Here is an 18,544-nt window from a genome sequence, read left to right as displayed (position 1 = left end):
ACCTGACTGTTTCCCTTTACCACTGTTTGAGCTGCTGAACTTGAAGTGACAGCCAGTAAATGCTATTAGTACATGCTCCAAAACATGCAGCCAATTAAATTATATCTGCTACTTATACTGGTCTAATATACCGACACTATTCTATATATCTTTTTACAACAGCACAACTATATCAGGTATTGCAAGTATGCTCTGAAAGAGGAGCAGTATGAGAACATGCTGCTATATAAAGACAGTGTGTGCATTACATTTTAGGCTACACAGCTATGTGAGTTTCTGAGTTAATGAGCAAACTTGCTACTAACTGCTGCAAGCAGCTATAAACACCTGGGGCCCGATCCGATATGCAGCGTCGCCAGCAAAAGCCGCCAACGCCGAAATTTGCGCTGGTTTGGTATCCTATATACGGCGTAACCTAGAAGTTACGCCCGTATATTTTTGCCTTCGCCCGTAGTTTTTTGGGCCATAGGCAGGTATACCAAACCAGCGCAGTTTGGTATCCAATATACAGCGTAAGGACTTACGTGGCGAAAATTGAGAAATCTTACTCCATTTTCACCTTGCCACAAAATGCAGCCGTAGTAAGCCTTACGCTGTCTATTGGAGCCCCATAACTCCCTAAACTAGCTGCTAAATAAAACCTAACACCTAACGCATGCGCAATGTCTATCTGTCAACCGCGATACGCTAAATAAAACCTAACACCAAATGCATGCGCAATGTCTATCTACCTGTCAACCGCGATCCCCCGCCGCAATCCCTAATAAAGTATTTAACCCCTAAACCGCCGCCCCCGGACCCCGCCGCCAGCTATATTAAATCTATAACCCCCTAATGTGAGCCCCTACCCCGCCGCCATCTACCTTACCTACCCCCTAAAGTGAGCCCCTTACACCGCCGCCATCTACCTTACCTACCCCCTAAAGTGAGCCCCTACCCAGCCGCCATCTACCCCTAAAGTGAGCCCCTACCCCGCCGCCATCTACCTTACCTACCCCCTAAAGTGAGCCCCTACCCCGCCGCCATCTACCTTACCTACCCCCTAAAGTGAGCTCCTACCCCGCCGCCATCTATTTTAAAAATATTAACCCCTAATTTAATCCCCCTACACCGCCGCCGCCTATATTAAACACATTAACCCCTAATCTAAACACCCCTACACCGCCGCCAGCTATATTAACTATATTAACCCTAATTATATTAGGGTTAATATAGTTAATATCGTTATTATATTATATATATATTAAGTATAATACCCCTATCTAACTCTAACATCCCTAACTAAATTCTTATTAAAATTCCTATTTAAATCTAAATACTTACCTATAAAAAAAAAAACTAAGATAGCTACAATGTAATTAATAATTACATTGTAGCTATTTTAGGGTTTATATTTATTTTACAGGTAACTTGGTATTCATTTTAACTAGGTACAATAGCTATTAAATAGTTAATAACTATTTAATAGCTACCTCGTTAAAATAATTACCAATTTACCTGTAAAATAAATCCTAACCTAAGTTACAAATACACCTACACTATCACTAAATTAAATAAACTACAAATATTTAAACTAAAATACAATAAAATAAAATAAACAAAATTACAAAAAAAACCCCACTAAATTACGAAAAATAAAAAAAATATTACAAGATTTTTAAGCTAATTACACCTATTCTAAGCCCCCTAATAAAATAATAAAGCCCCCCAAAATAAAAAAATTTCCCTACCCTATTCTAAATTTAAAAAGTTCACAGCTCTTTTACCTTACCAGCCCTTAAAAGGGCCTTTTGTGGGGCATGCCCAAAAGAAAACAGCTCTTTTGCCTGTAAAGAAAAAACACAATACCACTCCCCAACATTACAACCCACCACCCACATACCCCTATTCTAAACCCACCCAAACCACCCTTAAAAACACCTAACACTACCCCCTGAAGATCTCCCTACCTTGTCTTCACCCAACCGGGCAGAACTCTTCATCCGATCCGGGCGATGTCCAATCAAGCGGCAGAGAAGTCTTCTTCCATCCAGGCGATGTCTTCAATCAAGTGGCAGTGAAGTCTTCTTCCATCCGGGCGATGTCTTCAATCAAGCGGCAGTGAAGTCTTCTTCCATCCGGCGATGTCTTCAAGCAAAGCGGCATCTTCAATCTTCTTTCTTCGCTCCTCCGCCGCGGAGCATCCATCCGGCACGAAGACTGAACGAGGAATGAGGTACCTTTAAATGACGTCATCCAAGATGGCGTCCCGTCGAATTCCGATTGGCTGATAGGATTGAACTTGAATCTGATTGGCTGATTCAATCAGCCAATCAGATTTTTCTACCTTAATTCCGATTGGCTGATAGAATCCTATCAGCCAATCGGAATTCGACGGACGCCATCTTGGATGACGTCATTTAAAGGTACCTCATTCCTCGTTCAGTCTTCGTGCCAGATGGATGCTCCGCGGCGGAGGAGTGAAGAAAGAAGATTGAAGATGCCGCTTTGCTTGAAGACATCGCCTGATGGAAGAAGACTTCACTGCCGCTTGATTGAAGACATCGCCCGGATGGAAGAAGACTTCACTGCCGCTTGATTGAAGACATCGCCCGGATGGAAGAAGACTTCTCTGCCGCTTGATTGGACATCGCCCGGATCGGATGAAGAGTTCTGCCCGGCTGGGTGAAGACAAGGTAGGGAGATCTTCAGGGGGTAGTGTTAGGTTTTTTTAAGGGGGGTTTGGGTGGGTTTAGAATAGGGGTATGTGGGTGGTGGGTTGTAATGTTGGGGGTGGTATTGTGTTTTTTCTTTACAGGCAAAAGAGCTGTTTTCTTTGGGGCATGCCCCGCAAAAGGCCCTTTTAAGGGCTGGTAAGGTAAAAGAGCTGTGAACTTTTTAAATTTAGAATAGGGTAGGGAATTTTTTTTATTTTGGGGGGCTTTATTATTTTATTAGGGGGCTTAGAATAGGTTTAATTAGCTTAAAAATCTTGGAATATTTTTTTTATATTTTGTAATTTAGTGTTTAGTTTTTTTTGTAATTTAGTTTAGTTTATTTTATTGTATTTTAGTTTAGATATTTGTAGTTTATTTAATTTAGTGATAGTGTAGGTGTATTTGTAACTTAGGTTAGGATTTATGTTACAGGTAAATTGGTAATTATTTTAACTAGGTAGCTATTAAATAGTTATTAACTATTTAATAGCTATTGTACCTAGTTAAAATAAATACCAAGTTACCTGTAAAGTAAATATAAACCCTAAAATAGCTACAATGTAATTATTAATTACATTGTAGCTATCTTAGGGTTTATTTTATAGGTATTTAGATTTAAATAGGAATATTTTAATTAATAATATTAATATTAATTAGATCTATTTTAATAAGAATTTAGTTAGGGATGTTAGAGTTAGATAGGGGTATTATACTTAATATATATATAATATAATAACGATATTAACCCTAATATAATTAGGGTTAATATAGTTAATATATATAATATAATAACTATATTAACTATATTAACCCTAATATAATTAGTGTTAATATAGTTAATATAGCTGGCGGCGGTGTAGGGGGATTAGATTAGGGGTTAATGTGTTTAATATAGGCGGCGGCGATGTAGGGGGATTAAATTAGGGGTTAATATTTTTAAAATAGATGGCGGCGGGTTAGGAGCTCACTTTAGGGGGTAGGTAAGGTAGATGGCGGCGGGGTAGGGGCTCACTTTAGGGGGTAGGTAAGGTAGATGGCGGCGGGGTAGGGGCTCACTTTAGGGGGTAGGTAAGGTAGATGGCGGCGGGGTAGGGGCTCACTTTAGGGGGTAGGTAAGGTAGATGGCGGCGGGGTAGGGGCTCACTTTAGGGGGTAGGTAAGGTAGATGGCGGCGGGGTAGGGGCTCACTTTAGGGGGTAGGTAAGGTAGATGGCGGCGGGGTAGGGGTTCACTTTAGGGGGTAGGTAAGGTAGATGGCGGCGGGGTAGGGGCTCACTTTAGGTGGTAGGTAAAGTAGATGGCGGCGGGGTAGGGGCTCACTTTAGGAGGTAGGTAAGGTAGATGGCGGCGGGGTAGGGGCTCACTTTAGGGGGTAGGTAAGGTAGATGGCGGCGGGGTAGGGGCTCACTTTAGGGGGTAGGTAAGGTAGATGGCGGCGGGGTAGGGGCTCACTTTATGGGGTAGGTAAGGTAGATGGCGGCGGGGTAGGGGTTCACTTTAGGGGGTAGGTAAGGTAGATGGCGGCGGGGTAGGGGCTCACTTTAGGGGGTAGGTAAGGTAGATGGCGGCGGGGTAGGGGCTCTCATTAGGAGGTTATAGATTTAATATAGCTGGCGGCGGGGTCCGGGAGCGGCGGTTTAGGGGTTAAGAAATGTATTAGGTGGCGGCGGGGTCCGGGAGCGGCGGTTTAGGGGTTAATACATTTTTTATTGTTAGGATAGTGAGGGGGGATATCTAATTTTCAACAAAAGATACTGAGAGAACAAAGACAATTTGATAATAGAAGAAAATTATAATGTTGTTTAACCCCTTAAGGACCAGCGACGTACCCTTTATGTCACTGGCCTTTTTTTGTGACTTGATTGTTTTATAGTGCGATCTTGCCACCAGCGTTGAGACTGCTCTATTCCACAAAGCCTGCTGGAGGGAGGGCATTAATAGCGTGTTCTTGCTAGACTTGTGGTATTATGTCTGGAAAAAACCCTTAACGACCAGTGACATACAGAGTACATTGTGGTCATTAAGGGGTTAAAAGTGCATGCTCTTTCTAAATCATGAAAGTAAAATTCTGATTTTTACGTCCCTTTAAGCCCAGGAAAGATTTCTCATTATACAATGCAGGCAACTACCTATGTACATTTTCTTGCATGGGCAGATTTTATGATCTTAGCTTTTTTTTCATACAATTATTGCACAGATCAACCAATAAAAAAATAAATTAAAAAAAAGTGAACGTATTGGCTATAGTTTAAAGGGTTTGCTAAATTGCATGAAAATAAAATAAATGATTTGATACATCAATATTTACAGTGTTAAAAAAAATAAATTATATATATATATTGTAAAACAAGGGTTGGGGGAGTAAAATCTTTACAAAAGTAAAGGCAAAACTGGAGGCGCTAATGCTAACACTGTATAAAGAAAGGTGAAGCTGCTGGAGTATACCTGAAATGTGTGTCTGAACAGCCCTCTCCTACAGACACACAGTGTAAACTTATAACCCAGAAAGATATAGTACACTACACAGCGCTACACCCCTTTTTTTAAACTAGAAAGATTGGCTCCTACACCTAAAGTAAATCAATTGTTACACTAGTATCCTCAGATCTACTGTCGTTGGATATCGAGTTTCTAGAGGGAAAGAGACATCTATTTAAATGTGATAGGTAAACATATAAAACCCCTTATTTTCTCATATATAAACAAGTGTATCTGTAGTTGCTTACAATGTATCTAATCCAATACACACTTATGGGAATAACATATAAGTTCACAAGCATCAAACTCTTATATACCTATTCGGTACATTAAGACTTGCGGTATAATATATAAAAACAATGATCAAGAAGCAAATAAATGTCTGTAAGACTAGGAAACCAGCTCTTTATAGTAGAGAGTACATTTCCTACAGGCACAATTCCTTGTATCCAGATATCCTATTAAGGGCTCACGATCTACTTACATCAATCACCCTCAATCGGATGAGGTAAGGATTAGGTGGTTTATCACGGATAAAGGTGTATCACTTTCCAGGAAGCGACTTGAATCCTCAGCTTGTTAGTAGTAGCTCGCCAGGCACTTTTTCTTAGATCACAGTGTCAATTTCCTATTTTTCCCATTAGGCTGTGTATCTCATGAAGTCAACAGAACAGCACATAAGTCAGATACCAATCAGTAATCTTGTTGCTTTCAGCAAACAAACATAAAGTGTCTTTAAAACCAAAGGGAAGTCCAAGTTTGCAAATCAGATCACAAACAGCAGACTTGATTCTTTAAGTAAATATAACGCGTGCTTAAAACCAGAGGGCAGATCCAGCATGCAATTCAGATCACAAACAGTAGCCTTAAAAGACTCTAAATCCAAAGATAGTATAGATTCACACTAAGGAGGCAATCCAACGTTCAAGATAGGTTGGAAGTTTTAGTAAAAGTCCTGTTTTTGTGAAAATCTGTCAGCAGATACCGGTTTAATATGCAGTTGGTTTTCAGCAGAGAGAGACAGATTTCTTGCCACACAAGGCAGTGAACACCATTGCTGAAAGCAACAAGATTACTGATTGGTATCTGACTTATGTGCTGTTCTGCTGACTTCATGAGATACACAGCCTAATGGGAAAAATAGGAAATTGACACTGTGATCTAAGAAACGTGCCTGGCGAGCTACTACTAACAAGCTGAGGATTCAAGTCGCTTCCTGGAAAGTGATTCACCTTTATCCGTGATAAACCACTAATCCTTACCTCATCCGATTGAGGGTGATTGATGTAAGTAGATCGTGAGCCCTTAATAGGATATCTGGATACAAGGGATTGTGCCTGTAGGAGATGTACTCTCTACTATAAAGAGCTGGTTTCCTAGTCTTACGGACATTTATTTGCTTCTTGGTCATTGTTTTTATATATTATACCGCAAGTCTTAATGTACCGAATAGGTATATAAGAGTTTGATGCTTGTGAACTTATATGTTATTCCCATAAGTGTGTATTGGATTAGATACATTGTAAGCAACCACAGATACACTTGTTTATATATGAGAAAATAAGGGTTTTTATATGTTTACCTATCACATTTAAAAAGATATCTCTTTCCCTCTAGAAACTCGATATCCAACGACAGTAGATATGAGGATACTAGTGTAACAATTGATTTACTTTAGGTGTAGGAGCCAATCTTTCTAGTTTAAAAAAAGGGGTGTAGCGCTGTGTAGTGTACTATATCTTTCTGGGTTATATATATATATATATATATATATATATATATATATATATATATATATATATATATATATATATATATATATATATATATGATTTAAAACTGTAAATATATATACTGTAAATATATATACTGTAAATATATTTATATAATACTTTTCTTTTTAAAATAAAACTCTCCAACGACCGCCCATAAAAGAAAGCTGAACTAGTGGATAAAGCTTAATTTATCATAGTCCAATCTCGCTGCAGCATTGCGCATGTAATTTGAATATTCATATCGTACTAATTCGCTGAAGATCGCATGCGCAGTACACTGTAAGGGCAATTGCATGCGTACTTGATCCTAAATGACCCGGACGCCATCTTTACTGTTCTGTACTGTACTGTTACCACTTATGCGCATATCCTTTCATATGTCATAATAGAATTCAGTTATTTACACTTTCTAAGGGATCTAAAAAAGCAAACAAAAGCGAGATTGTAAGAAATAGCTAAGTGGATGTTACATCCTTACTATTGCTTACAATACGTCCCTGTCCACATCCAGCACTTGGTTAGGAGAGAGGATAAAGGGAAACTGATATGCGCATGCATTAACCGGACAACTATTTGAATGCGCATGCAAACCACCATGATATTTCTACCTAGGCAGAACATCATTATAGGGCCCGCATAATAAGGACAATTATGGGTTTGACGAAATCATCATTTTGGAGAACAAATTACAGGAAAATGACCAGAAACATTTAATAGGTACCAAATGCAAATATATTTCATATATAATGAGGTTTTAAAACAAGTTAAAATAATTGAGTTTCCTATCCATTTAACAGATATATTTATGGGCTTTCAGTGGCTACCAGGGTCGGCTCCAGAACGAATGAAATGGGGGGGCATTTTTTTTTCACGAGGGGGCACGCATTTAAAAAGCATGTATGAGAGTCAAAATAAGAGCAGACCTACTGTGGCAGTCCAGAGGTTACATTTATCAGATCTCTGCTTTGCAGGAGTTTATATTTCTGGAAGTGCAGCGGTTACATGTTTCATATCTCAAGGAGTATAGGGGTTACATTTATAAGATGTCTGGCAGTGCTGCAGCAGTTACATTTACCAGATTTATGGCAGTGCAGGGGTTACATTTGTCATATCTCAGGAATGTCTCCCACATATGACACAGCCAGTGGACACACATACACACACACATACACACGGTATATATGTATATACACACACACATATATATATATATATATATATATATATATATATATATATATATATACACAAACAATATATATATATATACACACACAGTGTGTGTATTGTGTGTATGTATGTATGTGTGTGTGTGTATATATATATATATATATATATATATATATATATATAATAAAACAACCTTGGGGACAAATAGGAGATGTTTTGAAACATGTAAATAATAAACATAAGGCTATTTCACTCATTGTCCCACAGCTACATTTGAAGTGTGTGTATTTGAGCACCTATAATCTGACACACATTTTACACTGATCACTGCAGATAAAGCAGGCACAATGCACACTTGTTTTGTGTGACCTGCAGTGGGGAAACCAAGGAATTCCCAATTTGCTTCTTTATCTGTGGCTGCCAGGATATAAAGCACAATAGGGAATGGATACTACTCTCACACACACATTTGGTTATACGGCTGTGTTTTCACAAAATTACTGCCTTCCCTCTCACTGACTATTAGCTTCTCCCAGCACTTCCTGCAGAGGTCTGATGATGTCATCATCTCACTTCAGCTCTGTAGTAAGTGGGCTAGCAGGAGGAGGGGCATTGCAAGCCCTAGGTTAACTGTGAGAGCACCAGCAGGGAAATGCAACTTTATTTGTTATCTGGTTGTAAATAGAGGAGAGTAAAGAGATTAGCTGGGCCCTCCAGTGGCGGATCTCCAGGGTCCAGTGGCTGCAAATGGTTGATGCGACATTTGGGACCCTGGACGTTCCGTCACTTTTAAAATGTAAAAAAAAAATTTTTTATTTTTTTTTTTAAAAATCACTTCTTTTGCCCTGGGGGGCACAGCATTCCATTTGGGGGGGCATTGCCCCCAATGCCCCCCCCTTAGAGCCGACCCTGGTGGCTACACACTTGCTAGCAGTAATATTACCAACTACAGTTAACCAGAATAAAGCAACATAAAACTCAAAACTTACACGAACATTACTTTGGAGTAGAAGCAGCTTTGCAATTCACTTAGAAAAATGCTTCTAGTAAAAGTTATCACCATTTCAGTGACAGGTTTTACTGTATAGTGCATATGTACATATGCCTCAAGCAATTGATAGATCACTTAGAAACCTACTGTTTGACATGCACTTACCTCTGTGGATATGTGCTAATGCCAGACACACAACATGATGAAGACAGGAATTCCAGGCACTAAAAAATTCTTCCTTCTGTGTCATCACCTGTAAGGCACAACATTCTAGATGATTAGCTGGAAGTTACATAAGTCACTTTTGTTTTTGAAAATTAAAGGGAAAGTAAAGTCAAAATTAAACTTAAAAGGATTGGATAGAGCATGAAATGTTAAACCACTTACCAATTTACATATATTATCACCTTTGCTTAGTTCTGTTGATATCCTTTGCTAAAGATTAATCCTGGGTGGTCTCAGGAGCGTGCATGTTCCTTAAGCCTTAAGCAGTGTTTGCAACATTAGATACAAATAATGTTGCCATAGACTGCTATAAACACATGCACACTCCTGCGCTCCAATCAGCCTACCTAGATTTACTATTCAACAAAGACTAACCGCTAGATTTAGAGTTCTGCGGTAGCCGTCAAAAGCAGCGTTAAGGGGTCCTAACGCTGCTTTTGGCCGCCCGCTGGTATTTAGAGTCAGCCAGGAAAGGGTCTAACGTTCACTTTCAAGCCGCGACTTTTCCATACTGCAGATCCCCTTACGCCAATTGCATATCCTATCTTTTCAATGGGATCTTCCTAACGCCGGTATTTAGAGTCTTGGCTGAAGTGAGCAGTAGACCCTCTACCGACAAGACTCCAGCCGCAGAAAAAAGTCAGTAGTTAAGAGCTTTCTGGGCTAACGCCGGTTTATAAAGCTCTTAACTACTGTGCTCTAAAGTACACTAACACCCATAAACTACCTATGTACTCCTAAACCGAGGCCCCCCCACATCGCCACCACTATAATAAATATTTTTAACCCCTAATCTGCCGACCGCACACCACCGCCACCTACATTATCCCTATGAACCCCTAATCTGCTGCCCCTAACATCGCCGACACCTACATAATATTTATTAACCCCTAATCTGCCCCCCCCCAATGTCGCCGCTACCTACCTACACTTATTAACCCCTAATCTGCCGACCGGATCTCGCCGCTACTCTAATGTATTAACCCCTAAACCGCCACACTCCCGCCTCGCAAACCCTATAATAAATAGTATTAACCACTAATCTGCCCTCCCTAACATCGCCGCCACCTAACTTCAAGTATTAACCCCTAATCTGCCGACCGGACCTCACCGCTACTATAATAAATGTATTAACCCCTAAAGCCAAGTCTAACCCTAACACCCCCCTAAATTAAATATAATTTTAATCTACCGAAATAAATTAAATATTATTAACTAAAGTATTCCTATTTAAAGCTAAATACTTACCTGTAAAATAAACCCTAATATAGCTACAATATAACGAATAATTATATTGTAACTATTTTAGGGTTTATTTTTATTTTACAGGCAACTTTGTATTTATTTTAACTAGGTACAATAGCTATTAAATAGTTATTAACTATTTAATAGCTACCTAGTTAAAATAATTACCAAATTACCTGTCAAATAAATCCTAACCTAATTAAATAAACTAAACTAAATTACAAAAAAAACAAACACTAAATTACAAAAAAAAAAAAAGATTACAAGAATTTTAAGCTAATTACACCTACTCTAAGCCCCCTAATAAAAAAAGACTTAGCTTTAGGGGTTAATACATTTATTAGAGTAGCGGCGAGGTCCGGTCGGCAGATTAGGGGTTAATAAGTGTAGTTAGGTAGCGGCAACGTTGGGGGGGGGGGCAGATTAGGGGTTAATAAATATTATGTAGGTGTCGGCGATGTTAGGGGCAGCAGATTAGGGGTACATAGGTATAATGTAGGTTGCGGCTGTGTCCGGAGCAGCAGATTAGGGGTTAATAATAATATGCAGGGGTCAGCGATAGCGGGGGCGGAAGATTAGGGGTTGATAAGTGTAAGGTTAGGGGTGTTTAGACTCTGGGTTCATGTTAGGGTGTTAGGTGGAGACTTATTGTTTCCCCATAGGAAACAATGGGGCTGCGTTAGGAGCTGAAGGCTGCTTTTTTGCAGGTGTTAGGTTTTTTTTCAGCCCAAACTGCCCCATTGTTTCCTATGGGCAAATCGCGCACGAGCACGTTTTTCCAGCTAGCCGCTACCGTAAGCAACGCTAGTATTGAGGGTTGAAGTGGCGGTAAATTCGGCTCAACGCTCCCTTTTTGGAGCCTAACGCAGCCATTCAGAGAACTCTCAATACCAGCGTTGTTTAGAAGCAGCGCTAGAAAAAAAAGACGCGTAGCTAACGCACTCCTTCGGCAGCAAAACTCTAAATCTAGGTGCAAGAGAACAAAGAAAATGTGATAAATCAAGAATATTGGAAAGTTGTATAAAATTTCACGCTCTATCTAAATCATGACAGTTTACTTTTAATATTACTATCCCTTTAAACATTATTAAAAAATAATTTTACATTTTGTGTATCTATGGATTAATTCTGATTGCATTGCTGCTGTTTTTTTAATACAGTTTCATAAACATATTTTGCAGCTGGGAGAATTTTGAATTATAATTCCATTAGCGAAAACATTTACAGTAAAAGTAATTACTGTTTCAGCAGCATACGCACATATGTTACATGTGACTAGAGCACCAGGATTCAAACACCATGCCTGCTCAGATAGCTGCCGGCGGTGTACTGCATCAGTGAAGACTTCAATTGTGTCATACAAGCCACTGCTGTCTCCCATACAAGATGTGCTGTTTTAATGCTGGTGCACGGGGCACTCACAGCATTTGTGCTTATGCCACTGAAATAGTAAAATGAATGTATGAATTGATTGTCAAAAAAGCAAAATATAAAAAAGAGAAGCTATTGAAGTATGCATTTAAATAAACAATAACTGCTTAATGTTCATCAGCCTGTGTAGTAGCAGTCACTAAAATAATAGACATGCGGGCATTTGTCATGAAATCTAAGCTGTACTATTAGAGAGAAATAGCACCCACAAACACACCCCAGATATTCACATTCACACAAAAACAGGCACCCAGAGACATGAGGAGGATATCAAGAAGTTTGCTTCTCTGTCACTGCCATCTCCCCCCCTTGCTTAAAACACACCAGAGAATATGCACGTGTGCAGCCTTCTTGTACAAATACTGCTGCAGGTTTTTCTGTACAACAGCACTGTAGGGGCAATTTTGGAAAACTTACCACCATAAAGGAAAATTGTCATATTTTCCTAATATTGTGAGCCCTATTTTGTAAGAGTGAGCACAGAGAGGAGTCAGACACGATGGAGATGGAAGGCCAGGCACCATTGCCCCCCTGTAGGAAGGCTTGTGTAGCACAAGACCTCTGAGACCCCTAAAGGGATGCCCCTGGCCAAGGGGGCAGGACACAGGTAAACTCAAAGTTACAGTTTACAGAACACATAGAGGTCACCATGCAAGTATCTAATAGAGGACAAACAAAAGTCAGACACTAGATTGTCAGAGGCATGAAGACCCCAAAGATACATTCACACCCCAGGAATGGTGCTATTTTGATATAAGCAGCAATAATCCATGTACCTCCAGGTGTAAGGTTGTCAAACTATAAGACGGTGGGATTGGCCCTGACCTGGCTCAAAGACACAGCAAGGCAGCAAGAGGCAAGGCAGGGTTGTTCCTGCATCAAGCACAAATAATAAAGTTGGTGACTGGGCAGAGCTAAGGCAACAGGCCAAGGCCTATGACTGGCCCAGGCCCACCAGGCAAGTTTCCTATATGTCTATACTAAGTCCAGGCCTGCCCTCCTGCTTCCTCCATTTGTACCGCTGCCTGATGTTTAAAGAGTCTCATGGTATCTGACCTCAGCCTGAATTTAACAGACTTCTCACCTCAGTCAACTGCTCCTGTTATCTGCTTTCTAAGTGCTGGAAATTGCTATGTTGATGGTTTTCTCCTGTTCCTGTCCTGCATTGCCTAATCTGCACATCTGGTTCCAGCTCTACAACAAGGTAATTTTAAGCAATCGTTACAACTGCAAATAACCTTCTACTTACAATTTTTTTTTATTTTATCGGCTAGATTTAGAGTTTTGTCGGTAAAGACCCGCGTAGCTAACGCAGCTATTTTTCCTACCGCTGCTTCCAAACAACGCTGGTATTTAGAGTTGTCTGAAGGGCTGCGTTAGGCTCCAAAAAGGGAGCGTTGAGCCGAATTTACCGCCACTTCAACCCTCAATACCAGTGTTGCTTATGGTAGCGGTAAGCTGGCAAAACGTGCTTGTGCACGATTCCCCCATAGGAAACAATGGGGCAGTTTGGTCTGAAAAAAAACCTAACACCTGCAAAAAAGCAGCGTTAAGCTCCCAACGCAGCCCCATTGTTTCCTATGGGGAAACACTTTCTAAGTCTGCACCTAACACCCTAACATGAACACCGAGTCTAAACACCCCTAACCTTACACTTAACCCCTAATCTGCCACCCCCGCTATCGCTGACACCTGCATTACACAATTAACCCCTAATCTGCCGCTCCGGACACCGCTGCCACCTACATTATCCCTATGAACCCCTAATCTGCTGCCCCCAACATCGCCGACACCTACATAATATTTATTAACCCCTAATCTGCCCCCCCCCCAACGTCGCTGCCACCTAACTTCAATTATTAACCCCTAATCTGCCGACCGGACCTCGCCGCTACTATAATAAATGTATTAACCCCTAAAGCTAAATCTAACCCTAACCCTAACACCCCCCTAAATTAAATATAATTTTAATCTAACAAAATAAATTAACTCTTATTAACTAAAGTATTCCTATTTAAAACTAAATACTTACTTGTAACAAACTCTAATATAGCTACAATATAACGAATAATTATATTGTAGTTATTTTAGGATTTATATTTACTTTACAGGCAACTTTGTATTTATTTTAACTAGGTACAATAGCTATTAAATAGTTATTAACTATTTAATAGCTACCTAGTTAAAATAATTACAAAATTACATGTAAAATAAATCCTAACCTAAGTTACAATTAAACACTACACTATCATTAAATTAACAGCCAATAGAATGCAAGCTCAATCTGATTGGCTGATTGGATCAGCTAATCGGATTGAACTTGAATCTGATTGGCTGATTGAATCAGCCAATCAGATTTTTCCTACCTTAATTCCGATTGGCTGATAGAATCCTATCAGCCAATCGGAATTCAAGGGACGCCATCTGTGATGACGTCATTTAAAGGAACCTACATTCGGCGAATAGGCGTCGGTTGAAGAGGATGGATCCGCGTCGGCTGGGAAGAAGATGGCTCCGCTCCGGATGGATGAAGATAGAAGATGCCGCTTGGATGAAGATGTCTGCCGGTCCGGATGTCCTCTTCTGCCCGTATAGGATGAAGACTTCTGCCGGTCTGGATGTCCTCTTCTGACCCATCGGATGAAGACTTCGGCCCGGCTGGGTGAAGACGATTCAAGGTAGGGAGATCTTCAGGGGGGTAGTGTTAGGTTTATTTAAGGGGGGTTTGGGTGGGTTAGAGTAGGGGTATGTGGGTGGTGGGTTTTAATGTTGGGGGGGTTGTATTTTTTTTTTACAGGCAAAAGAGCTGATTACTTTGGGGCATGCCCTGCAAAAAGCCCTTTTAAGGGCTGGTAAAAGAGCTGATTGCTTTGTAATGTAGAATAGGGGAGGGACTTTTATTATTTTGTTTTTTTTATTTTATTAGGGGCTTAGATTAGGTGTAATTAGTTTAAAATTCTTGTAATATTTTTTTATTTTCTGTAATTTAGTGTTTGGTTTTTTTGTAATTTAGTTTAGTTTATTTAATTGTATTTAATTGTAGGTAATTTATTTAATTAATTTAATGATAGTGTAGTGTTAGGTTTAATTGTAACTTAGGTTAGGAGTTATTTTACATGTAATTTTGTATTTATTTTAACTAGGTAGCTATTAAATAGTTATTAACTATTTAATAGATTTTGTACCTAGTTAAAATAAATACAAAGTTGCCTGTAAAATGAATATAAATCCTGAAATAGCTACATATATTGTAGCTATATTAGGGTTTATTTGATAGGTAAGTATTTAGTTTTAAATATGAATAATTTAGGTAATTTTAGGAATATTATTTTGATTAATATAAATTATATTTATGTTAGGGGGGTGTTGGGGTTAGGGTTAGAGTTATGTTTAGGGGTTAATAACTTTATTATAGTAGCGGAGACGGTGTGGGCGGGAGATTAGGGGTTAATAATTGTAGATAGGTTGGCGGCGATGTTAGGGAGGGCAGATTAGGGTTTAATACAATTTATTATAGTGTTTGCGAGGCGGGGGTGCGGCAGATTAGGGGTTAATACATTTATTATACTGGCGGCGAGGTCCGGTCGGCAGATTAGGGGTTAATAAGTATAGTTAGGTAGCGGCGACGTTGCGGGGGGGGGAAGTTTAGGGGTTAATAAATATAGGGGTCGGCGATGTTAGGGGCAGCAGATTAGGGGTTCATAGGGATAATGTAGGTGGCGGTGGTGTCCGGTCGGCAAATTAGGGGTTAAAATTTTTTATTAGAGTGGCGGCGATGTGGGGGAACTCGGTTTAGGGGTACATAGGTAGTTTATGGGTGTTAGTGTACTTTAGAGCACAGTAGTTAAGAGCTTTATATTCACGCCCATAAAGCTCTTAACTACTGACTTTTTTTGGCGTTAGGAGTCTTGTCGGTAGAGGCTCTACCGCTCACTTCTCCCAAGACTCCAAATACCAGCATTAGGCAGATCCCATTGAAAAGATAGGATACACAATTGGCGTAAGGGGATCTGCGGTAGCCTGGAATCGTGGTAGGGAAGTGAGCGTTAGACCCTTTCCTGGCTGACTCTAAATACCAGCGGGCGGCCAAAAGCAGCGTTAGGACCCCTTAACGCTGCTTTTGACGGCTAACGCCAAACTCTAAATCTAGCAGTATGTTTGTTAAGATTAAGACCTACAAACCGTATGGAGCTGTAAGAATTTACAGTGCAGTTACGTATATCAAAGAAATTAAAATCAACAAAAAAAAACAAACAAGAACACTGCAATTTTCAGGTAAATACCTCCTTCTATAAGTATTCCTAATGTGCATACTTCTTAAAGCATCTTCCCAGTTTTTGGAGAGACAGTTAATGTCATTGTTCTAGATGATTTTTCTGTGTCTGGCAGGCAGCAGGGTTTAGGCTAATATGAACCCCCCCCCCAACTATTAAGATTGTACTCTTCATCTAAGTTTTAACAAAGTAGTCTTACTACTCCTGCAACTAGTATGCCTTGTAAATATGGAGGAACTTTATTGTAACTTGCAAGTGTTATTAGAGGATTTGGAGCAGAAATATTGAGAAAACATAGATTCATTGATACTATCTTTGCGCTTAGAAGTTGGGCTGAGAGATCGTCCCCAGCTAAGGACTTAAGTAAGTGTAGAATCTGCAGATTAAAGGGGTGACATGCCGCTAAATCCTTTACAACTGCCTGACACACAATTGTTTAATCTATTATTGGAACTCAGGCTAGAGATTGAGGCAGGAGCTGTGAGAGAACTGATAATGTCTTACAACAGTCTCCCTGCAGTAGCCCTACAGAGGAGGGTACTACAGGCCACATATGTCAGAGCAAATAAAGTAATTCCCCATCACTCAGCGCTCCCTAAGTCAGCCGCTGGACATGGTGACAGCAGTTTCGCAGATGGATGTTAAGCCATCAGATGCCACTACAGCTCTACATGGAAAGGAGGAACCAAACAATTTGCAATCATCTTCCATGTTGTCATCTGTGCTGCAGCTTAGGTTATACCTGAAGCATGATGAAAATTACTGTGAGTTCTACGAGGACATATATATAAGTTAACCCCCTTACCATAAATCCACTTGTGGGTAGATATCAAGCCAAGGGGAGTGTTGGCAGTTCGTAGAGGTCTAGCTCAATTTTGAGATATTTTAACGTATTAATAAATATGGGAGTTGGATTATAGTCATTTTGACAGATATTAGTCCCCAGAACTGTAGGTAGAGCCACGAAGCACAATGGGGTTACGATTAGACGATTTTAAAGGACTACTAGATAAGATTTCCTAGATATAGGTATTCTGTATTATATATTTGTCTCCCTAATAATTGTTTAAAATGTATGTGGAATAATTAATAAGTGATATCATATGACGATCAGGAGATCTGATATTGTGAATATTACTTATCATTAGTTATAAAAGCTTTATACAGTGATGTTTCTTTGTCATGGGAGAAGATTATATAGGAGATTGTGACCATAGTACTGTATTTATTTATTTAATCTAGAAACTTGCAGGATAGTTCTAAGCTATTTTACTGTGACTGTTCTCCACTGTGACTTTTGATAATATTATTATATGGAAAGAGACACTGTAAAGAATTAGAACTTTTACTCCTCTTATTGTAGTTCTATTTGGGAAGTCACTCCTCTTTTCATGACTCTAGGTGCAAAAGTTGATTTGGTTATTTAACATGAGAATTTATTTTGCCAATTCCTCATAATTTAATGAGTATATAGATACACCCAGTAGGCTATGTTTGCTTCTATTTGAGCTCCCCTACTGAGCCATATTTGTTGGCAATAGCTATTGTTTCAATAACACATTCCATTCTCCCTAGATTGTACCTCCCACTGATCTTAGCTAATGAATAACATTACTAAGTCGATAGCTGTAACCCGTTATAAAAAAGACACACAAGAGAATAGGTATCAAAATTATTATATCTTTTACCTTGTTATGCTGATGAAAACTGGGCTGTCAGCAGCCGAGGCAGCTTCATATAATTTGACTTGGTAGCTTTTTACTATGTTAACAAGTAGCGTGATTCTTATATTGTAACATATAACTAATGTATTTTACCATTTCAATGTAGATATTATTGATATATTTCATAAGAGTATCTCTATTTTGCTTGTAGCTTTCTCATGCCCAAGAGTGACCATAAGCCTTGCTAATTTACGTCCATTAACTCCTGTTGCTATACACAGGTCCAAGAGTGGTCTTTTGATTATATAAAAGGTCCATTTAATAAAAATAAAAAAAAGATTCAGTAATACTTGCCTTACTTTCATTTAATCTATTTATAATTTAGTAATTATGTTATTATTGTTTAGAAAATTATTTTTGACTTTGTTCATAAGAACCTCAATAAAAAATGTATTTTAAAAAAAAGGAGTATGTCAACTCTACTGTGGACCTTCTAAGTTATGCATTAGGCCATTTTTGAACCTCCTAATCTGGTATAACAATTATAATGGCAAAAGGTACTCCAAAATAAAGAAGACATTCATGGATCTCAATT

General features: G+C 39.2%; 1 protein-coding gene across 1 annotated transcript in view; it reads right to left on the bottom strand.

Annotated features, from left to right (window-relative positions):
• The window catches only part of ACOXL (acyl-CoA oxidase like), a 1,233,832-nt gene that overhangs the window by 414,578 nt on the left and 800,710 nt on the right, over positions 1–18,544 (bottom strand). Inside the window, exon 15 of the mRNA XM_053712602.1 lies at positions 9,276–9,363. Within this exon, the coding sequence (XP_053568577.1) occupies positions 9,276–9,363 (88 nt within the window). The remainder of the gene's footprint in view (positions 1–9,275; positions 9,364–18,544) is intronic.

This window comes from Bombina bombina, chromosome 4 (genome assembly GCF_027579735.1).
Source record: "Bombina bombina isolate aBomBom1 chromosome 4, aBomBom1.pri, whole genome shotgun sequence".
NCBI lineage: Eukaryota > Metazoa > Chordata > Amphibia > Anura > Bombinatoridae > Bombina > Bombina bombina.
This window is presented reverse-complemented; position numbering and strand designations above follow the sequence as displayed.